We start from the raw sequence: 24,207 nt of genomic DNA on the forward strand, positions 1-24,207 counted from the left end.
TCAGTTTGAACATTTATAACTTTATTATGTTCATCTCTGGATTATTACATGACTCTCACACTGACAATTTTTAAAAATGATCAATCAAATCTCTCCATCTTGCTCTTCATCATCCCAGCCACATGACTCGATTTGGTCATCCTGTGGAAAGTCAACTTCCAGGTCATAAACAAATTCTGGGTCACTGGGTTTTCGCTGGTTCTTTTCAAACAGTTCATCCATTATTTTTTTCTTTTTTGCCAATTCATTGTCATCAAGTTTATTGAGGTCCTCCTCTGGGTTAATAGAGTTCGTCCTCATGAATGCCTCCAAACTTTTTTCAAGACTCAGCCCATTCAGGCTATCCCTCAGTAGGTGTAACAATTTCTGCAGCTGCTGTTGTGACACTCCATTTAGATATACTTGGTGTCGAGGGTTATTCTTAATCTCTTCTGCGGCTCGGTAGCAATCTATTAAATATTTTTAAAAGGAAAACTATATATTACATTCCGTGTTTATATTCAAATCTTTCTTTCATTGTATTAATAAGTTTAAATATTGTTGACTCAACAGGAGTTTAGAATAATGCACCACACACAAAATGCTGGAGGTGCTCAGCAGGCCAGGCAGCATCTATGGACAGACATTCTGGGCCAAAACATCGACTATATTTTTCTAGAGCAAACACAAGGAAATCTGCAGATGCTGGAATTCAAACAACAACACACATAAAATGCTGGTGGAACACAGCAGGCCAGGCAGCATCTATAGGGAGAAGTGCTGTCGACATTTTGGGGAGAAGGGTCTCAGCCCGAAACGTCGACTGTATTTCTCCCTATAGATGCTGCCTGGCCTGTTGTGTTCCACCAGCATTTTGTGTGTTGCTCAGATTTCCAGCACCTGCAGATTTTCTCTTGTTTAGAATAATGCAGCAAGAAAAAAAATAACAGGTTATCCAATATCAGTACAGTCAGCATGATTTCAACATGATCAGTCGGCCTTATTGTGCTACAGCCCTTGACCTCATACTTTCTTTGAATATGGTTTAATGCTGAAGAGTAGAACTTCAAAAAAGAGGATTAACATGCTAATAGAAGCAGCTTTGGTCATAACTCAAAAGAAAATCTGATTTTTCAGAACTATGCACCAGGTCAAAACAGCAAATTTTGTACCATTTCACTTTATAGGTTCCAGTAGAACAAATGATATTTTTCCATGTCTAGTTTCTCTATTATTATAAATTACTCCTTGTGCAAATTCTGTGCCACTAGGATACACATCAAGATTTTTGACATGGTATTTCATACATTCCACTTTATTTTCCATTTACATAAAAAAGGCAGATGAACACATTTATTTCTTACTTATATGTGATCCAGTTTGCAAAACCCTTTTACTCCAGCTTTCAGTTAATTTTGCTTTAAATAGTTTTAACCTGATTTCCCTTACCTTCAGTTTTATGTCATTTGCACTACATGAGTACAAGGAAATAGAAGGGATCTACTAATTTGTTGAATACAGGCCATCAACATTCTTGCACCAATATATTCTATTGGATTAAATCAAATAGTTTGTTATGGAGTTGATTCTTTGTGTTACCTTGTATTAACATAATTGCCTCCCATAAATTTATACCTATGGCAAATGTGTAACACACTTGATTAAATGTTGATATTTATATTTTAATCAAGATAATCTCCAAGTTGTAGAGTAAATCTTTATTAAAATCATCTAACAAGTAACAAGTAGGAAGTTTTTCCACCCACATCCAATACTTCACAACATCCTATCTTCAGCACTGTAGAACCAGTCAATAATTTAGCATCTATCCCATTTCTACAATGTTGAATGGGCTAGCTATGATTAAATATAATGTCCTCACCTGAAAATCTGGAGAAATTTCGAATAGGTATCAGTCTTTGCCGAGTCTTCTTAGTACTTTCATCTTCATAGATTAAAACAATAGTAGGTGGCTTAAATTTAATACCACACTTTCTTGGAATATAGGTCATTTTGTTTCAGCTGCAGAACTCAAAACCCATAGAGAGTCAGTGGTGTTATGACAATCAGTCATACCTCCGAAGGTCCCCAGGTATCTTCAGGATGAATTTCTACATTTTGAAAAGGATTGATGAATAATTTATAAGTATCCTTTTTGGGGGAAAATAATAAATTCAAATCATGATACTGTCTTCTGAAACTTTATAATGGCAGGTAATGGTGGCAATACTGAATGTAGATATTACATCTCAAATGACCTGTATTGTTTCAGGGTGAATGGCTGGGGAACAATTGGCAACCTCAATTGCCAATATGATCATATGGAACTCTGTGCAGAGCATGTCCAAAAGGAACTTGGCAAGTCCTCAAGACTGAGCTTGATTTTTTTTGTTCACATTGGTTGGCCATCAAACGCTGGTTAATTTTCCACATTCCTGACATGGTGAGCTAAATAATACTGTTCCACTGCTTCTGTGGCTGACAGCAGATAGATCTTCTGAACTGTGTGTAACATTCACTTTCAAGTGCTGGGAAAGCTCATCCCAGTTCAATTGGATCTGGATTTCCTCACTTGCAGACCCCAGTCAGTTTGCATTGAGAAAAACATCTCCACAATCTCCATCAGTACAGAAGCACCACAGAGATATGTGCTTAGACCCCTGCTCTGGTTGCTTTACACCTATGACTGTGTGGCTAAGCACAGCTCCAACACCATATACAAGTTTGCTGATGACACCACTGTTCTGGACTGTATCAAAGGGGGTGAAGAATCAGCCAACAATTGCAAGATTGAAAAATTGACTGAGTGGTGTAATAACAACAATCTCTCACTCAATGTCAATAAGACCAATGAACTGATTGTAGACTTCAGGAGAGGGAAACCAGAGGTCCATGCACCAGTACTCATCGGAGGATCAGAGGTGGACAAGGTCAGTAACTTTAAATTAACTTCAAGCCTCATCACAACACTCAGATTGGAGGAGCGACATCTTATACTCCATCTGGGTAGTCTCCAGGGATGCCCCTCTATCCTGAGGCTGTACTCTCTTGTCCTAGACTCTCCCACCATAGGAAATATTCTTTCCACATCTAATCTGTCTAGGCCTTTCAACATTCAAAAGGTTTCAATGAGATCCCCTCTCATCCTTCTAAATTCCAGTAAGTACAGACCCAGAATTATCAAACCTTCCTCGTATGATAACCCTTTCATTTACAGAATCACTGACTCAACCTGCAAGTTAACCTTTAGGGTGTTCTGCACGAGGACTTCCAAGTCCTTTTACATCTCAGATTTTTGTATTCCCCACCATTTAGAAAATAGTCTGCACATTTATTTTCTTTGGTAAAAGTGCATGACCATGCATTTTCCATTACTGAATTTCATTTGCCACTTTCTTGCCCATCCTCCTAAGTCCTGCAGCCTACTTGTTTCCTTAACACTACCTGCCCCCCACCAATCTTCATATCACCTGCAAACTTAGCAACAAAGCTGTCTATTCCATCATCTAAATCATTTATATACAACACAAAAAGAAGCAGTCGCAACACTGACCCCTGCAGAACAACACGAGTCACTGGCAGTCAATCGGGAAAAGCTCCTTTATTCCCACTCATTGCCTCCTACCAATCAGCCAATGCTCTAACCATGTAGTAACTTTCCCGTAATACTATGGGCTCTTAACTTAGTAAGCAGCCTCATGTGTGGCACCTTGTCAAAGGCCTTCTGAAAGTCCAAATATACAACATCCACTGCATCCTCTTTATCTATACTACCTGCAATCTCCTGACAGAATTCCAACAGGTTCATCAGGCAAGACTTTCCCTTCGGGCTGACTTTGCCCTAAGTTGTTCTGTGTCATCAAGTATACCATCACCTCATCCTTAACAACTGACTCCAAAATCTTCCCAAGCACTGAGGTAAGGCTAAATGGTCTATAATTTCCTTTATATTGCCTTCTCCTTTCTTAAAGAGTGGAGTGACATATAATGCCCCCTTTCACCATTCCCCTCTCACTTTATGCTATCTTCTTACTTGCCCATTGCCTCCCCGATACTCTTCTCCCTTTTCTTTCTTTCATGGCCTTATGTGCTATCAGATCCTCCCCCTCCCCCCATCCCTGTAGCTGTTGCACTAATCAATTGCCCAGCTCTTTACTTCACCCCTCCCGATTTCACCTACCACTTTATGTTTCTTCCTCCCCTCTCCCCAACCCACCCCATCTTGACTCCTCATTTATTTTTCTCCAGTCCTGCTGAAGGGTCTCGGCCCGAAACATCTTCTGTTTGCTCCTCTCCATAAATGCTGCCTGGCCTGTCGAGTTTCTCCAGCATTTTGTGTGTGTTGTTCAAACAATATAAACGCCCCATAACTGCGAATGTCTGAATAAACTCGTAGCACTGTTTACATTTCACTATGATTGTTACAATTAATCAAACATTAGCATTATCAAACTAGTTAATCAGCAGTTTTTAAAAAAATACTAATTGCTCAAACAGCAGTTAGTTTGCTTAAGATACAAACCGCCAGCAGTCTGAAATAGGCCTCATTCCCTTGACAACCCGGCCTATCTTTCTGGGACGTTTTATTTATTTAGCGATATAGGCCCTTCGAGCCGCGCCGCACCGCTCCCCGACAACGCCGATTTCACCCTAGCCTAGGCGGCAGGTCTCTGGCCTTTAACCGGAGAAATCCCACGCATTTCATGGTGGCGCCGGGATTGAACTCGGAACCCCGACGCCCCGACCTGGGAAAACACCGCGCTATCGGGGCGCTTAATAAGATGCCTGAAAAATAAACAACACGAAAACGTCGATATAATTATTTTCGATGAATTATGAAGTCTTCTGATGAATTGAGATGATTATATTTTCGCCTTGGAGCCAGACCTGAATTGCAAGTCTAGATTGGATTTTCACAGGCCGAGGCTGCCGAGGACGCTGTGCTCTGATGGGCGGGCTGCGTGTGCTCTTCCTGCTGCTGTCCGCCCGTGTTTGTGCGGGCGTCGCTCAGGGTAAGGATGGGCAAAGGGTCCGGCCCCGGATGGTGGTCGGGAGGGGAGGACGCTGTGCTCTTCCTGCTGCTGTCCGCCCGTGTTTGTGCGGGCGTCGCTCAGGGTAAGGATGGGCAAAGGGTCCGGCCCCGGATGGTGGTCGGGAGGGGAGGACGCTGTGCTCTTCCTGCTGCTGTCCGCCCGTCGCTCAGGGTAAGGATGGGCAAAGGGTCCGGCCCCGGATGGTGGTCGGGAGGGGAGGACGCTGTGCTCTTCCTGCTGCTGTCCGCCCGTGTTTGTGCGGGCGTCGCTCAGGGTAAGGATGGGCAAAGGGTCCGGCCCCGGATGGTGGTCGGGAGGGGAGGACGCTGCGGGGTGAGCCGGTGCAGAATAATTCCATCACGGCTGATTTTACCTCAACCTCATTTATCCATGGCGAACCTGTCCGTCTCTGTCTTCACACAGCTCTGTAATAATGATTCACCAACCTCTCCTCATCTCACTTCGAAAGGGACGTCCCTTTAGAGGCTGTGCCCTGGGATCCCCTACGAACGGAGGCATCCTCCCACGTCTACTCGAGCCAGGCCTTTCAGTATTCGGTAAATACGAAGTCAGCCGTTTTGGAAGGACAAGTAAAAGATCAGATTATTATTTAAATGGTGATAGATCGTGAGTGTTTGTGTCTAAATGATAAAAGGAAGGTTTGCAGCTGTAACAGGTTATTAAGAAGGCACGTACAAACAAGCTGGATGAACTCAGCAAGTCTGGCAGCATCCGTTGAAAGGAGCAGTCAACGTTTCGGGCCAAGACCGTTCGCTTTGACCGCTCCTTTCAAGGGACACTGCCCGGCCTGCTGAGTTCATCCAGCTTGTTTGTACGTGTTTATTTGACCACAGCATCTGCAGTGTACTTTGTGGTTATTAAGAAGGCAAATGGGATGTTGGCCTTCATTGCTGGAGGGAATGAATTTAAGAGCAGGAAGGTTACCCTGGCATTGTACAAGTACTGGTGAGGCTGCACCTGGAGGACTGTGTTTAGTTCTTGTTTCCCTACTTGAGGAAAGATATACTGCCATTGGAGATGATGCGGTTCTCTAGTTTCTGGATATCTGGTTTGGGGTGGTGGAGGGGGGGGGGTTCAAGATTGTTTAAGGTTAAAGATTGTTTAATGTAATTTCCAGTACGCAAGTGTAAAGGAGAACAGAATAATTGAGCAAACATGAGGAAATCTGCAGATGCTGGAAATTCAAACAACACACACAAAATGCTGGTGGAACACAGCAGGCCAGGCAGCATCTATAAGGAGAAGCACTGTCGACGTTTCGGGCCGAGCCCCTTCGTCAGGATAATTGAATCAGGTTTAATATCACAAGCGTGTGTCATGAAAACAATACAATAGGTAATAATAAAAACTGTGATTTATAATAAGTATATATAAATGTATGTAAAACATTTAAATTAAATATGTAGTGCAAAAAGAGTAGTGCAGTGGTGTCCACAGGTTCAATGTCCATTCAGAAATCAGACAGCGAAGGGGAAGAAGCTGTTCCTGAATCGTTGAGTGTGCGCTTTCAGACTCCTTTACCTCCTTGCTGCTGGTAGCTTTGAGAAGGCAGCATGTACTGAGTGGTGGGGCCTTTAACGATGGATGCTGCTTTCTTGAGGCACTGCCCTTGATGGAATCAGTTGAATCAACAGCCTTCTGCAGTCTCTTGTGATCCTGTGCATTGGAGACTCCATACCAGCCAGTGATGCAACCAGTCAGGATAACCTCCACAGTACATCTGTAGAAGTTTGTGAGTGTCTTTGGTGACATACCAAATCTCCTCAAACTCCTAATGAACTCTAGCCACTGTCGTACCTTCTGTGTAACTGCATCAACATGTTGGGCACAGGATAGATCCTCAGGGGTGTTGACACCCAGGAACTTGAAATTGCTCACTCTTTCCACTTCTGATCCCTCTGTGAGGACTGGTGTGTTCCCTTGTCTTACCCTTATAGAAATATATAAAATTATGAAAAGAAAAGATAAAATAGAGGAAAGAAAGTTGTATCCACTAGTAAGTGAGGCTAAACTAGGGCACTTAGCCTCAAGATCTAGGGAATAGATTTAGGATGGAGATGAAAAGAAATTGCTTTTCCCAGAGCATAGTGAATCTGTGGAATTCTTTTCCCAGGCAGCAATGGAGGCTACCTCATTAAATAGATTTAAGACACTGTTAGATAGATTTTTGAAAAGTAAGAGAATTAAAGGTTATGGGGGAAAGACAGGTAGGTGATCAGAGTCCCCAGCCAGGTCAGCCATTATCTTATTAAATGGTAGGGCATACTCTATAAGCCAAAAAGCTATTCCTGCTCTTGTTTCTTATGTTTCAATAAAATTTCCCCTACCTGAATCTTTTTGCAATATATTGTCATGTCTGAAGACATCAAAGGCTCCTCATATATTAAGCCTTTAGGATCTCTTGTGGACCTTCTCTGGACCCTCTCCATGGCCAGTACATACTTATAGACAATAGGTGCAGAAGTAGACCATTCGGCCCTTCAAGCCTGCACTGCCATTTTGAGATCATGGCTGATCATCTACTATCAATACCCGGTTCTTGCCTTGTCCCCATATCCCTTGTTTCTCCTATCCATAAGATACCTATCTAGCTTCTTCTTGAAAGCATCCTGAGAATTGGCCTCCACTACCTTCCGAGGCAGTGCATTCCAGACCCCCCACAACCCTCTGGGAGAAGAAGTTTTTCCTTAACTCTGTCCTAAATGACCTACTACCCCTTATTCTCAAACCATGCCCTCTGGTACTGGACTCTCCCAGCATCTGGAACATATTTCCTGTCTCTATCTTGTCCAATCCCTTAATAATCTTATATGTTTCAATCAGATCCCCTCTCAATCTCCTTAATTCCAGCGTGTACAAGCCCAATCTCTCTAACCTCTCTGCGTAAGACAGTCCAGACATCCCAGGAATTAACCTCGTGAATCTACGCTGCACTTCCTCTACAGCCAGGATGTCCTTCCTTAACCCTGGAGACCAAAACTGTACACAATATTCCAGGTGTGGTCTCACCAGGGCTCTGTACAAATGCAAGAGGATTTCCTTGCTCTTGTACTCAATTCCCTTTGTAATAAAGGCCAACATTCCATTAGCCTTCTTCACTGCTTGCTGCACTTGCTCATTCACCTTCAGTGACTGATGAACAAGGACTCCTAGATCTCTTTGTATTTCTCCCTTACCTAACTCTACACTGTTCAGATAATAATCTGCCTTCCTGTTCTTACTCCCAAAGTGGATAACCTCACACTTATTCACATTAAACATCATCTGCCCACTCACCCAGCCTATCCAAGTCACCCTGAATTCTCCTAACATCCTCATCACATGTCACACTGCCACCCAGCTTAGTATCATCAACAAATTTGCTGATGTTATTCTCAATGCCTTCATCTAAATCGTTGACGTAAATTGTAAACAGCTGTGGTCCCAATACCACAGCCTGTGGCACCCCACTACACCACCTGCCATTCCGAGAAACACCGATTCACTGCTACCCTTTGCTTTCTATCTGCCAACCAGTTTTCTATCCATGTCAATGTCTTCCCCCTGATGCCCTGAGCTTTGATTTTACCCACCAATCTCCTATGTGGGACCTTATCAAATGCCTTCTGCTAATACAGAGCCCAAATTGCTTACAGTTTTTTTTGTCATGGATATATATGCAATGAAAACAAACAAGGCAAGCATAAATTATTATCAATGTAAAATTGCATAATTTGATATTAAATTAACCTGCCAACTGTAATAAAGTTGCACATAGATCTCTCTGTTTGATGTTCTTAAAACAATTTTGTCAGTATACTTTTTGTCCAAGTATACAATATTTGTTTTGGAATTTACTGTTGAGTCTGGCTCCATCAGCTTTCTAATAAGTTTGTTTTTAAAACAATATTCTATGTTGCTTTGGTTCAAAGTTCAAAAGTTCAAAGTCAATTTATTATCAAGGTACATTTATGTCACCATATACAACCATGAGATTTGTTATCTTGTAGGCATCATCAGTGAATCCAATAACCATAATAGAATCAGTCGAAGTTTGCAAAACACACCAAAATGTGCAAGTATAAAAAATAGATAAGCAATAAATATTAAGAACATGAGATAAACTGTACTTGAAAGTGAGACAGTGGAGAAGGCCATAGGTGCTGCCTGGCCTGCTGAGTTCCTCCAGCATTTTGTGTGTGTTGTTCCATAGGTTGTGAGAACAGCTCAGTGAAGTTATTCCCTCTGGTTCAAGAGCATGATTGTTGAGGGGTAATAACTTCCCTGAACCTGATGATGTGAGTCTCGAGGCTCCTGCACCTTACTGATAGCAATGGTGAGAAGAAAGCACAACCTGACTGGTGGGGGTCAATTGGCACATTGTTCGTCTAACCTCTATATTAGATAAGCATAAATTTCCTCCAAATAAATAGTTATGAAACCAAGATATTATCTTGAGTTTCCATCAGAATCTTTGTTATCAAATCACTATCTCCATTCCTACGTCTCTAAAAGTCAACAAGGTTGCTTGCAACCCTGTTGTCACTTATTTTTGGACCACATATCTGTACTACATTGAGTGTATATTTTCACCTTTATTAGCATTAATGCACTTTGCTCCTTCCTCAGCTTCTTTATTGCTGAAGCACTTCATTCAATCTAGACCTTTGTTACTTCTGGTCTGATGGTGTGGATTTAAGAGAGGGTGGATTTTTTTTATTTGAGTGGTGACTACTAGATTGTCACAATGTGGGAGCTCATTGACAACTTCAGTGGTTAGGATAACGCTGGGGAGTTAGAAGAACTATTAATAAAGGAAAAATATAGGATTGGTGTTGCTTTCAAAAGTTAAGAACAATTTTATGACAACAAAATAATAGGACAAGCCATCAACAGTAATATCAAGCAGCATTTAGTCATAAATATGTTACATACCCATGGGTATCTTGTGCCTGTCACATGACCATGATGTAATTGAGGCTATGCTGGGCATGAGGTAATGGTCTTGTGATGGTGGAGTGATGTCATTTTCCCACCAGTGAAAGGTCATGTGATAGTTTTTTTCCAACAGGGTATAAAAGGAGAACCCCTCCCTGTGACGCGGGGCAGTTCGTGGTTGAATTCATTCAGTGACTCTGTTTTGCTGCATATTCAATGTTATGACGCAGTTTTCGTTTTAAAGTGGAGTTTTACTTTCTGCCTTAAATCTCAAAGGTTATTGCCGGTAGTTTTGCTACAATACTGCCAGTTCAGTTCAGTCCAGTGGAGAATGAAAATTTATTGAAGTTCAGGAAGCTGAAAAATTTAGGAAAGTTGGTGTTGTCGGCTGTCAAGCAGGTTCGACCTTTATTTAATCTTCGTACGAGGAATTAGAAACTTGTGTCCATGATAACTCCTGCTTTGTCAAAAAAAGAGCAGGAAGAGTTGGATGCAGAGTTTCATCAAGGAAAGGTCAGTGCCTTTAAGCCATTTTATTTCCTTCAATCGTAAATCCTTCGGCAAAGCATACTTCGGCTGGGATCAGCAGTAACGTCGCGAAAGAGGACTCAATTACTTCAAGGAAAGTCTCTCCCTTAACTGACTGTAAATCATTTTGGACTTTTTGCAATACTACTTTAAAGAACTGTTTTCGCATTATCGCTTTAAGAGCTGTTCGAGCTGCCGTATAGCAGCCGACTTCCGGTTAAGTTAGTCGTTTGTTTACTTTTGGGGTTTTTTTTAGCAGTGTTTAATAAATGTTTTATTTGTTATAAAAAACCTGTCTCAATTATATATTCATTTTTGCTGGATCATAACAAATAGACTTCACACCCTTAGTAAAACTTAAACCAGGCAGAATTTGTCCAAGTGTGACCTCCAGGGTCAGTGAAAATGAAGAAGGAATACTCTCTACTAACTGAATTCATAAATGAAGTTCCTCAGAGAAGGAAACAAGACTTGAAAATGTTGCAGGATATGATGAACAGTCAGGCAAGGGTTAATAAGTGGCAAAGCAATATTCACACCACTTCTGACAAGTGAGTCTAACCACCAGCCTGCGAGTTCAGAGCCTCATGTTAATATGCTTCCAAAAGCCAACACCTGCTTCCAATGTAGTGTTCCTTTACAAGGATGTCAGCCTGGATCCTGTTTCATTAGTGGAGAACAGCTTTTTCAGCTTTAGAGACAGGCCTCCTATGCATTAAGCCTCAACTGGCATCTTGAAAAAGTTGATTGCTGCAAAATGATTTGGGATATCTGAGGCTGTGACAAGCACCATAGAAGTGCATCACTTACTGCTCTCCTTTTCATGCTGATTTTTAGAATTTTGTTTGTCTTTTAACATTTTTCTAAAACCATCTTGTCACCCATTCTGATGTTCACTGCATATCTGGTATCCTTTCCCTTGATGTCTGGGTTTATAATGGTAATTTATAAAGATTACTGGAATCTAGTAGTGTAATTTTGGGAAGCTTTAGAAAAATTAAAAGGAGAGGGAGTGTTGACTGCAAACTGCTAGAAATTAAGATACCTTGTGCCTAGACAAGGGTAACAAACTTGAGCACCTGCCAAAATTTTGTTGGCATTAATATTACCCACAATAAAAGATACAAAGATAGATAATGATTATTTTTACTGGCAGGTGAAGCAACAAATCATTTTTTACTACCAGAGAGCGTTGAGGTGTTGTCACGGGAAATGTCTCATGCCGGCTAGACATCACCTAGGTGGTTGCGAGAGCACGTGATGTCATTTTGAAATCCTTGTAGACCTGGTGTACACATCAGTATTTGGGTCAGTTGGCTTTGGCTTCGCTCTGCTTATATTTGTGAGTGAGCAGTGGATTTTCAGTGATACTAATGGTAAATGCACTATGTAGTTCAATGGTTCCATTTAATATCAGAGAATGTATTCAGTATACAATGTGAAATTTTTATTCTTTGCAGACATTCATGAAACAGAAGAAAACTCCAGAGTGAATGACAGAAAAATGTTAGAGCCCCAAAGCCCCCCACCCTCTCGCATACACAAGCAGCAGTAAAGCATTAACCCACCCCACCCCATTTATTCCAGCAGGAAGCATCAGTGCCCACTACCCACCAAGCAAGCAACAGCAAAGAGCCCATGATCTGCAGTCCATAACCCAGCACTTTGAGATGCCACAGGCTCTCTCTCTCTCATTATGCCTCCGTGCAAATTTTTTGTCATATATATATTTCATTTATATCAGTAAAACTATGATATTTAAGTTTGTCAACAAGATACTTTTAAATTGTGGTTATTCTTTCAAGTTTGCTCAGAATGTCAGATACACCAGCAAAGAACTCTCATATGCACCCAAGCTTATAATTTCACTTTTACATTTCTTATGAGGTATAACAATACTATTTAGAAATGATGTTATTTTTCAATTGTCTTTTTAAAAGAATATTAATAATCTTTGGACAAGTATTTTTAAATGCTGCATTTATTTCAACCTGTCTCTGTTTTACTCTTATTAACAGTAAAACAATGAATGTGTGTAAATAGGCAACAGGGCTCATCCTTTACCCTTAAAAGTTAATTATTATTGTCACTAATTCATTAATCTTCGATAATCTCTACTCAAAATTAACATGACAAACAAACTTAGATTATCAGCAATTTGGCATATTATTTCTCAAAAAGGTTCTCCACCCTTGGCCTAGAATATGCTAAATTTTAAAGTCATGTCTTGCTTATTATCATACTGAAGCAAGGATTGGATGCTTGATTGTAGGGTAATAATTAAATCGTATTATCATGTATATGCTGTCGTTTATACAGATGGTGACCCCTTGTACTCCGAACCCTGGCTACAATCAGTGAGTCTGAACAGGAGTATTGTCAAGAATGGGTTTCATCGGTAAGGATTGTAAGGATGTAGATATTGTTAAACGTCTGCTGTACAGCTAATGTGTGCTCACATGGCATGTTTTGATCACATTTATGCTTGTAAAACTGAAAAATTATTTTGGGTAATCAAACATAATTTCAAGGCCTATAACTCTAAAGAGGGATATACCTCAGTTTCTCAATAGAATAAGCCAATGAGTTTTACAGTTTGATGTGAAATAAGACTTGTTTGATTGAATCCCAAAGCCCCTTTCCCCCCCACACAAGCAGCAGCAAAGCATCAACTTTCATCCCGCTTCCCGCACTCACACATACTTCAGCAAAAAGCATCAGCACCCACCACCCACTAAGCAAGCAATAGCAAAGCCCCCAAAGAGCGACTATGATCTGTAGCACACCAAAAACGAATCATTCACCCTGGCACAGGCTCGCTCGCTCCCTAATAAAGCTGGGACACCGAGGAAGGAACTCACATGGAGAACATACACTGAGTTACCATTTTCTATGAGATGATGGACTTCCTGTGGATACCACCCAGACTTTCCTCTTTGTGTCTGATACAAACACACTCTTTCTAGCCTGGAATATGAATGATTAAACAATATGTTCAATAAAGCCATGAAAAGTACAATTGTGTGTTATTAGTTTAGGCAGATTGTGTTTGTCTATCACTGTGACTTAGATGAAGACCAGACCGCATTGTATGAGTAATTAATGCAGAAAGCCAGATAATTGCAAAGGGTTCACAAACTTTTCCTTGCAGCTGACTGGTTCAACATGTACACATGCACATGGATACATCTGTGATGGAGTCCTAGGAAAGCTCCATGATATACAGTTAGCCAATTAGTAGGTTACAAAAATCGCATTTACAAACTCCACACTGACAACAATGGAGTTCAGGATCAAACCCAGATTGCTGGAGCTGTGTTCCATTATACCACCCATTATACCTGTGAATAAATGTGAAGTTATCCACTTTGGAAGCAGGAACAAGAGGGCAGAGTATTGTCTGAACGGTGTAGAGTTAGGTAAGGGAGAAATGCAAAGAGACCTAGGAGTCCTAGTTCACCAGTCAATGAAGGTGAATGAGCAAGTGCAACAGGCAGTGAAGAGGGCAAATGGCCTTTGTTACAAGGGGAATTGAGTACAAGAGCAAGGATGTCCTTTTGCATTTGTACAGGGCCCTGGTGAGACCACACCTGGAATATTGTGTACAGTTTTGGTCTCCAGGTTTAAGGAAGGACATTCTGGCAATTGAGGAAGTGCAGCGCAGATTCACTAGGTTGATTACTGGGATGGCAGGGCTGTCTTACGCAGAGAGATTGGAGAGATTGGGCTTGTACACGCTGGAATTGAGGAGATTGAGAGGGGATCTGATTGAAACGTTTAAGATAATTAAAGGATTTGATAGGATTGAGGCAGGAAATATGTTCCAGATGTTGGGAGAGTCCAGTACCAGAGGGCATGGATTGAGAATAAGAGGTCAGTTATTTAAAACAGAGTTGAGGAAGAGCTTCTTCTCCCAGAGAGTTGTGGAGGTGTGGAATGCACTGCCTCGGAAGATGGTGGAGGCCAATTCTCTGGATGCTTTCAAGAAGGAGCTAGATAGATATCTGATGGATAGGGAAATCAAGGGATATGGGGACAAGGCAGGGACTGGGTATTGATAGTGAATGATCAGCCATGATCTCAGAATGGCGGTGCAGACTCAAGGGGCCGAATGGTCTACTTCTGCACCTATTGTCTATTGTCCTTCAGGACCTCCTGACACCTCGAAAGTTGTTCTATAACTCTGTTTTTTTAGTGGGCTTTGCACTAGTATTTGTAGTTGACTAAAATTTACTTGACATTGGATCCAGCATACCTTTTAAGCAGTGGATAAAAGGGCCAAAGGATGTTTTGGAATGTAAGTTCTCACAGGAAAGAGCACCTTAATAACAACCTCCTCAGCTCAAAAGCCATCCTAAAACACTTTTCACCTTCATGTAATTGTTTAGCCTACATGTATGAGACTTGATTAATAAAAAGTAACACTTTCAAAGTTCACACTCGCTTTTAATATGCACTGAGCTAAAAAAAAGATGGAACAAGAAGTAGAACATAAAAAAGTTTGATGCACTATTCTTATGTTTAATAAGAATAGGGGCATGTGTTGATGAATAGTTAAGTCTTACTAAAAGTGTTTGAATTCTTGTTTATAGGGAGCTACTGATAGACGTTAAGCTTAATGAAGGTGCTCACCGTGACTGCTGCATTATGATTAAGGAGCAATTGCCCCAAGGACTTTATGTAGATCCATATGAGCTTGCATCACTGCATGAACATAGCAATGCAAAGGTATGAGAAATGTAATCTTTCTGTTAGTACTAAGGGCATAAGTAGTTATTTTTGTACATGTTACCCTTATGATAGAGAGTGGAGTATATTAACAATACAGTTTATTGTTATGTGCAGCATTATTATAGTGTATGTAAAACAAAACTATTGTCATCTTTGTGAAAGACCAGGCTTTGCATATGCAAATTTATTACCACAGTTCCATCAAAAAATAATAGGTTTCAACAAAGTAGCTTACAATTGATATGAAAATATGATAGCATTTATGTTCAAATATTTTCAATTACCTTTGCAAAAGTTGCCTTTGGCTTGCAAATGTGCAGTGGAGCACTTCACAAGGCAATTTTGCAGCTATTAAAATATCCTGAATGCTTGATATTAGAGAAAGGAATATGTAAAATGCTATAAATTCCCAGCAGGTCAGCCAGCATCTGAGGAAAGAGAAACACTGGTAATGGGTGAGGTTAGTGAAAGTTAAAACAACACTGTTTGGCTTTGGTGCATACGGGTTAGTAGGTAAGTACACATGGCTGTAATTCGCCAGTGTTGGAAAACAGTTTCCATGCCGCATCTCTAAATAAATTAAATGCATGAATATATTCATGTAAGAGTTCAAATGTAATTGGCACCTAGTCAAACTGTGCAATAGAAAAGTGAAATGAGAAAAATGATTACTGCTAGTGGATGTCCTGATTGATAAGTGGTACTGTTTACTTTGACAGCATTAATACCAGTTTCTTTCCAACTTGTCCCTCAGGATTGAGTATGAATAGCTTCCACTGCTGTTCTATGGGTTCTGAGGTGACTGGACTGGCAGGCTGAGAGGATGTGTTGTTTGGTAATGTGTGAGGTGGTGTGGTTCTTCTACCAGTTCCGCATAGTTTTCATGTGCTTTTATGGAAAATGAAACATAGAACAAAATGGCACAGTAACAGGCCTTTCAGCCCATCGTGACTGTGCTGACCATGATGCTAGTACATGTATCTCTCTAAATTCTTCCTAAATATTGCTGTTGTATCTCTTTTCATCACATCCCCTGATAGAGTTTTCAAAGCACTTACTACTCTCTATAAAAAAAAAGCCTGCCTCACAAATCTCTTTTATACATTCCCCTAACCTTAAAACACTACCCTCTATATTTGACATTTCCACCCATGAGAAACATTCTGATCGCCCACCTTGTCTATACCACTCATAATTTTGTAATCATCTCCCCTCATCCTCCAGTGCTCCAGACAAAACAACCCAACTTTCCCTAACTTCTGCTTATTGCTAGTATTGTCTAATCTAAGCTGGAGAATTCCTTCTTGCACCCTGTCCAAAGCCTCCATTTCCTTCCTGTAATGGGGCAACCAGAATTGCAGACAATACTTCAGATGCAGTGAAGTTGTCTGACCTCATCTATTCTAATCCTGTTTTCCCATGTTAAAGCCAATCACTTTTCCATAATACATTCTGGAAGCTATGAGCATCAGCAGGCCTTTCAGCCCTTCAAGTTCATCTTTTACTTCAATGCCATCTTTCCACCCTTTCTCCCACACCCTGTACCTAGAAATTTCTCACTAAATATAACCTGCAATTTGCCTTCACTGGTGTCTGGAGGCGTAATTCCATGTCGAATTCATAGAATAATACAGTACAAAAATAGGCCCCTCAGTCCAAACTGTCCATGCTAATGAAGATGCCCTCCAAAGCTAGTCCCATTTACCTGCAGTTGAAGAAACTTCAGCTCATCTCACTTCGAACCAGTTACCCTGTATTCTCTGCCAGGGAAGTATCTGCCACCTCACCCCCTCCCCATGCATCCAGCCTGTCAGGTCCTGTCAGAATTTTAAGATTGTGCAGCATAAAAACAGGCCCTTCAGCCCAACACATTGATGCTATCCAAGTTGACCACCTGAGCTGCCCCAGTGCACATCCCTTCAAGTCCTTCCCACCCACAACTTGAGTTTCTCTATGCCTATCCAATACTCCTTCTCTACCTTGAGTCAGTAGGAATGTTGTACTTTTTCAAGGAGGCTTTGGGAACATTTGTTTTTTTTATATATAAATTTTTTAATTAGTTTTTCAAAACATTTTACAAATTAAAAACCACAAATCCCAATGAGGAACATTAAAACAGTGCAAAATTAAGCATACAATAACAATATGCTACAAAGGAAGAGAATTTAGCAAAAAAAAAGCACCTAAATTAAAGACAAGTAAGCTTAGTGTCCTCCCCAAACCCCACAACACAAGAAAAAACAACAGCAACTCCAGACCAACCACAACACAATATAGAGAGTATAAGTCAGGACAGCCAAACTCCCAGACTGTGAATACACTCAGCAACAGAGGGTAAGAATGCCTTCTACCAGAAAAAAAAAGGAGCTGAAAGCAAGGGACCGAAAAGAAAAAAAAACCCTAGTCAAGAGGAAGGTTATGAAAGTACTCGATAAAAGGTCCCCAGACCTTATGGAACTTTAGATCCGAGTTGAGAACTGAATAATTAATTTTTTCAAGGTCCAAACAGGCCATAATGTTGTTAAGCCATTGAGCATGAGTGGGCGGGGCAACATCTCTCCATCTGAGGAGGATCAAGTGTCTAGCCAGGAGAGAGGCAAAGGATAATATTCGGCATTTGGTCAGACCCAGACATAAATCTGTCTCGCCCCAAAAACCGAACAGAGCAATTAAGGGGTTTGGTTCTAGGTTCTGATTCAGAATACACGATAACGTAGTGAAGACATCTTTCCAGAATTTCTCCAAGCTAGGACAGAAGCAGTACATATGGATGAGAGAGGCCACGCCCCTCTTGCATTTATCACAGAGCGGACTAACGCTAGGGTAGAATCGAGATAGTTTAGATTTAGACAAATGGGCTCTATGAACAATCTTAAACTGTAAAAGGCAGTGGCGAGCACAAAGAGAGGTTGAGTTAACCGATTTGAGAACTGAATCCCAGCTCTCCTCAGATAAGGAGATATTTAAATCCTGCTCCCAGGCCATTTTGATTTTATCCATGGGGGCCCATCGTAAGGCTGCTAGTTTATCTCGGATGATTGATATTAAGCCTTTACCTAGTGGATTCATGGAAAGAAATAGGTACATAGCATTTTTCTCAGGCATTTCAGGAAAGTTAGGAATTAAAGGAGCAATAAAGTGTCGGATTTGGAGATATCTGAAAAAATGAGCATTGGGCAGATTGAACTTAACAGAGAGCTGCTGAAAAGAAACGAAGCGATTATCAATGAAAAGATCTTCAAAATGTCTAATGCCCTTCCTATACCAAACCTGGAATGCTGAATCGTATGTAGTAGGTAAAAAAAGGTGATTACGAGCAATAGGGCTGGAAACAGAAAACCCCTGGAAACCATAGCATTTCCTGATCTGAGCCCATATACACAAAGTGTGTCTAACAAGAGAATTAGCTATTGATCTGGGCAAGACTACTAGGGAGTGCAGAGCCAAGAAGTGCAGAGATAGATAATTCTTTAGTGGAGCTCAGCTCCATCGCCACCCAGTTAGGGCACTCGGGTTGGCCATGGAAGAAAGACCAGAAGGTAGCACGACGTATATTAGCTGCCCAATAATATAAACGAAAGTTAGGTAAAGCCATGCCACCCTCTTTTTTAGGTTTTTGGAGATGGATTTTATTAATTCTAGAGTGCTTATTCTGCCACAGATATGACAAAATAATAGAGTCTAAGGAATCAAAGATTTAGGAATAAAAATTGGGATAGATTGAAATAGGTATAAAAATTTGGGGAGAACATACATTTTAACAATATTAATACGACCTACCAAAGACATAGATAGAGGTGACCATTGTACCAGACTCTGTTTTATAGCATATGAAAGATTGGCAAAGTTTTCACGAAAGAGATCTTTAAACTTCCTTGTGACTGTAATTCCAAGATAAGTAAATTGATTATGGACTACTTTAAAAGGGAGATCATGAAATGTTAGTTCTTGTGCTTTTTTATTAATTGGGAGAAGTTCACTCTTATGTAAATTAAGTTTATAGCCAGAGATCTGGCTAAACTGGTCAAGAAGTGAAAACATTAGAGGTAAGGATGTAGATGGATTTGAGAGAAAGAGTAATAAGTCATCAGCATAGAGAGAAACTTTATGCTCAACACCCCCTCTCCAAATCCCAGTCAATTCAGGGCATTTTCGAAATGCTATCGCCAGAGGTTCCATAGCCAAATCAAAGAGAAAGGGACTTAAGGGGCATCCCTGGCGGGTGCCACGTTTGAGATTAAATACTTGGGATTTCTGAAAATTGGTTAAAACAGAGGCAGTAGGACACAGAGGCAATTGGATCCAAGAGATGAAACTTTGGCCAAGGTCAAATTTTTCTAAAACTGCAAAAAGGTAGTTCCACTCTATACGATCAAATGCTTTCTCCGCATCGAGGGAAATAACACATTCAGGAATCCCAGTTGGAGGTGAGTATAAGATATTAAATAAACGCTGAATGTTAAAAAAAGGGAAACGGTTTTTAATAAAGCCTGTTTGGTCATCAGAGATAATGGAGGGAATGACGGTTTCTAATCTATGAGCCAAAACTTTAGCTAAGATCTTTACATCAACATTGAGCAGAGAGATCGGCCTATACGAGGAACACTCTGTTGGGTCTTTGCCCTTTTTTAAAAGAAGAATAATAGATGCCTCACTGAAAGAGGGTGGCAATTTGCCGTAATTAAACGAGTCAGATAATACTGAAAGTAACTGAGGAGAAAGAAGAGAAGAGAATGATTTATAAAATTCTACAGGGAACCCATCGGGTCCAGGAGATTTGGCTTTGGGAACATTTGTGAATCTTTTCTCCTGAGCACCTGCCAAGCTCACAGCTGGGAATGGATTGCCTGTTTCGAGAGTCTGGTGTTGAGATGCAAGCCATCTGGACTGCCCATTCAAGCCAACAAAGTATAACTGCAACCTCAGTGCTTAGTATTTTGGCCTGGAAAAGGCTGTAATGTAGGTTTGTCAATCCTGTGGATTTGAATTATTTTGCAGAGCTGTCATTAGTGGTATTTTTCCAGCTTTGAGTGAGCAGAATCTAGGAAAACAAGCTATGAGATTTGGACTAGGTTTGAGATCCTGATCTTCACACATCCTTTTTGCTTATTCAGCGGAAGTGCTATATGATAGATGTATATACATACATATATATATATACACACACACACATAAACTGGTTGCACTATCTTTCGAGCAATATTCACTTGGATGTTAAACAGCAACATTTGCTATTGTTTCTAGTTATTAATGTTTTGTGATTGCTGTGCAGGTATTTGTTCAGAAGGAGATCGATATTGAAGCTCCAGCATACCTATCACCTGTGCACACAGTTATCATCTACCTCAATCCTGACCCTAGCAACCCTGGACATTTTGTCGGCACAGTCCCAGTGCACATACGGTACCATCGACCAACTGCTACAGAGGAAACCAACACACTGGTCATCCTTACGCATCCACACTTGATGATTCACTGCCAAAGAGGTAGCAAATAAACAAGGATGAATGTTGTTAGGTTTTTTTTCCCTTTGAAATATCTGTGAGCTTGATGTTAAATTACTGATCAATTGAGAGGCACTAGTACAAGCCCCATTTAGAGCATTTAAAATCAGCTACTAGATGGTGACTACTAAACTACAAAATTATTTTCAAACCCAACTGATCTACTAAGGTCCTTTTAGGACAGAAACTCTCCTGTCCCTGCTCTTCCCAGCCCGTTAACTACAGAGCTGCAGAAGTGATGTTGACTCACATCTGCCTTCAGTTGAGCTAGCAGTCTCTCAGTTAAAGGGTAGTTTGGGATGAGTACTGAACGTACCTATATTGCGAATGAATAAATTCCTTTCTATCCTCTCACTATGTCTTACACCACTCCCAGTAATTTAGACTTGATTCTAAAATAACCAGTTATTATTCATCCCAGGTGTTTAGCTAGCTTACTTGGCTGTGGCAATAACAGTTAAGCTGTATCTATATCTAGCATCTGTATGTGCTTCCTACATTTCATTTTCCATCAAGGTCACTAGATTGTTTTCCATCCTGACATAGTTGTGCTGAGGTCGTCATTGCTGTTGAAGTTCAAGTCAGTTAATGAAGAACTAGCAGCAGCTCCAATGTATAATTCTATGTTACTGGGGTCTCTATAGCTAGTGAAAACATACATGGAGAATTATAGTGAATTGGATCAGACAACGAGATAGCAGATATGTCCGACTTCCAAGAAACCCACCCTTTAAGAGCTTGCAAGCTCTATCACAATGACTTGCCTTTGGCTGGTGTCAGTTGTTGTCAGTTCAAATGAATCTCTTATGATCAGTAATTATGACGTTATCAAACTGACTGAGTAAGTCAATTGGGTCATACTAAGGAATCATGAACTAGAAAAAGCAAAACATTTTTTAGTTAGTTTTAACGAGTGTGAAATGAAGAATGTATATGAGAATAAATTAGTTATAAAAGTTCTAGAATTATAGTATGTATAAAATCATTATTATCCTATTTCTAAAATAATTGTTTGATGGAAACAATATATAAAACAAGCTTTATGAATCCAGAGAATTGCTAATAATGTCTTCTTTTTAAACTTAGAATGAAAACATTGCTGGAAAGTAATTTATTACACATCCCTGAATGTATGATCTTTCTTTGTTCTGGGGCTTTTCAAACCATTCCCTCATGTTTTTATTCTGTAGATTAATGTCTACATGCATGATTTCATGTCCTGAAATAAGAAATCTGCTGCCAATTTCAACCCTTTTCTCACCTATTCCTTGGTTTTTCTTTCCCTATATGCATGATAAGCCTATTCAACTCCCTTAGCTACCTTGATCACATTTCTTTCTATTCTGCCTGCTATAAATATTCTGTTCCATTTTTGCAATTGTTCCAAAACATTTACATCTGATTTGATGAAGCATCTACATACCAGAACTTCTGAAGGATCTCAGCCCAAAACATCCACAGTTTAGTCCTCTCCATAGGTGCTGCCTAACCTGCTGAGTTTTGCTAGCATATTATGTGTGTTGCTCAGAATCCCTTGTGTTTATGATACAAGTTCCACACCAAGGATTTCCTTCATTGCAGTTTTCAGGAGCTTCGACCATGTACATTCCACTTCTAGCATCACTGCACTTGCTCAGTGCCCTTCATTCTTCCACCATGCTTGCCTCCAACTACTGTGGATCATCCTTATGATTTTCTTGGAGATACAAGAGAGTGCAGATGCTAGAATCTGGAGAAGAAAGCAAGATGCTGGAGGAACTCATTGAGTCAGGTAGTGCAGTTCAAATGAAGGATCTGAACGCGAAACATTGACTTTCTATTGCAGACCAATTAAAGGGTCTTGGTCCAAGAAGTTGGCTTACAATTGCGTCCAGATGCAGAGTCTAAACCTGAAATATCAACCATCCATTTTCCTCCACAGATGCTGCCTGACCCACTGTTTCCTTCAGGATCTTGTTCTTTACTCATTATTTTCCTGATCACCCTAATAATTTTTATCACCACCAGTAAAATGCTGTAACCAAATATGTTCTGTGTTTCTTTTTCAACTTTCCAAAGGACAATTCTGTCCAGGACATACTCCTCAGCCCCAAATTTCACTTGTTAAATACCTTTTAGTGCAAGTACAGGAGATTCAACACCTGCTCTTTCTACCTCTGTTAGAAACAATGATTGACTGATTCTTTCACTGTTCCAGTTTTGATGCAGGTTCTTGGCCCAAAACGTTGATATTCCATTACCCTGTTGAATTCCTGCAGCAGTTTGTATTTTGCTTCAGATTCCAACATCTGCAGCCTCTTGTCTTTTCAGTTATTTATTATAAGGTATGGTACACTGTATCACACTAATGATGTGATTTCATCTGCACTGAGTGTGAGCAACTGCATATTGCACAGCGGCTTTATACAGTGACACCATTCCGTCTATAAACATGACCCTGATCTTGCTGTCCTGTCACTTTAATCCTCTTTTCTGCTCCCGCTTTGTTGATTCTGAATTCCACCTTTTAGCCCAAATCTTCCACTTATTTATGCATTTTTCTTTGTTTTACTGAAGTATTACTCCTGCCACTTAAATATCCTCTGCAAATTCCAACACTATTCTCTCTTGGTCCCTGTCAAAATATTTGAAGCATTGGTAAACTGCAGTGGCCCAAAGACATGACTACCATTTCTAACCACACAGTAAAACTGTTCTTTCATCATTCTGTTCTGCCACCTAGTATGTGTTCATTCCATTGCTACACCATTCTTGTAATTTATCTTTGTTTAATGATTAATTAAGTACTCTGTCAGCATCTTTCTTAACATCCATTGGATTTTGTTTATTTTTAGTTTATATAATGTCCTCAAAGTTTGCTATGTTTATCAACAGCAGATAAATCCATGCTGGCCACTTCCAACCATCTCTGAATCTCAAGTGTGTGGGGAATTTTATTCTTAGTACCAAAATTTCCATACCATTAATGTTAAGCAAACTAGGCTGTAATTATCCAGGTAAACTTGGTTTCTATTGGTCATTCTCCCTTTCCTTCAAAAGACTCCTGAAACTTCTAGAAATTTAAATTTACTTGTGATACCTAAAGTCTCTAAAACTCTGGAACATAATCTTCTTTTATCCTTTTCTTTACACATAATATAAAATCATGCACATTGGTCTTAGCTACTTGAATATTTATCTTCCCCAAGATGTACACTTTGGTCAGAAAGTATATAAGATACTATTTAATAATTCATTGATTTTGTGCCTTCTGTGTGTCCTCTCTTGTTTCTCACAGATAATCCAGTACAGGTAAGATGGAACCTTAGTGTGTCTGAAGATCGCTGCTCAGTGAGCAACCCCAGTGCCTATCAGTGGGTGAATATTACCTATCAGAATGTAAGTTGACAGTTTCTTTAACGTTACTTAATTAATCCCATTAGGTGAATCTGTAATCTCTTTGAGAATGCATTTTCTATTTGTCCTCTGCAGAATGGAAATGTTGACAGTTCTTT

At 40.2% G+C, this 24,207-nt stretch overlaps 2 protein-coding genes across 6 annotated transcripts in view; one reads left to right on the plus strand and one right to left on the minus strand.

The window, feature by feature from the left end:
- Nucleotides 1–5,516, minus strand: cep19 (centrosomal protein 19). Of its 2 annotated transcripts, none has more exons than XM_059951005.1 (4): nucleotides 5,386–5,516; nucleotides 4,502–4,764; nucleotides 1,862–2,090; nucleotides 1–449 (listed from the first exon to the last, which is right to left on the minus strand). In XM_059951005.1, exons 3-4 carry the CDS (start codon nucleotides 1,989–1,991, stop codon nucleotides 85–87), a joined length of 495 nt encoding a protein of 164 aa, XP_059806988.1. In that variant the 5' UTR covers nucleotides 1,992–2,090; nucleotides 4,502–4,764; nucleotides 5,386–5,516; the 3' UTR covers nucleotides 1–84. The 2 variants fall into 2 exon arrangements, with proteins under 2 accessions (XP_059806988.1, XP_059806980.1); XM_059950997.1 differs by lacking the exon at nucleotides 5,386–5,516 and adding an exon at nucleotides 4,867–5,004.
- The window catches only part of pigx (phosphatidylinositol glycan anchor biosynthesis, class X), a 24,021-nt gene continuing 4,674 nt past the window's right edge, over nucleotides 4,861–24,207 (plus strand). The window contains exons 1-6 of one of the 4 annotated variants that reach the window (XM_059950965.1): nucleotides 4,950–5,183; nucleotides 5,436–5,569; nucleotides 12,798–12,876; nucleotides 15,071–15,206; nucleotides 20,482–20,695; nucleotides 23,991–24,091. In XM_059950965.1, the coding sequence (XP_059806948.1) occupies nucleotides 5,101–5,183; nucleotides 5,436–5,569; nucleotides 12,798–12,876; nucleotides 15,071–15,206; nucleotides 20,482–20,695; nucleotides 23,991–24,091 (747 nt within the window). In that variant the 5' untranslated portion in view covers nucleotides 4,950–5,100. Of the gene's footprint in view, nucleotides 5,287–5,435; nucleotides 5,570–12,797; nucleotides 12,877–15,070; nucleotides 15,207–20,481; nucleotides 20,696–23,990; nucleotides 24,092–24,207 lie in introns of all 4 variants that reach the window. The other 3 variants (XM_059950976.1, XM_059950985.1, XM_059950956.1) reach the window with 3 other exon arrangements.

The sequence above is a fragment of the Hypanus sabinus genome, chromosome 2 (genome assembly GCF_030144855.1).
Source record: "Hypanus sabinus isolate sHypSab1 chromosome 2, sHypSab1.hap1, whole genome shotgun sequence".
Lineage (NCBI taxonomy): Eukaryota > Metazoa > Chordata > Chondrichthyes > Myliobatiformes > Dasyatidae > Hypanus > Hypanus sabinus.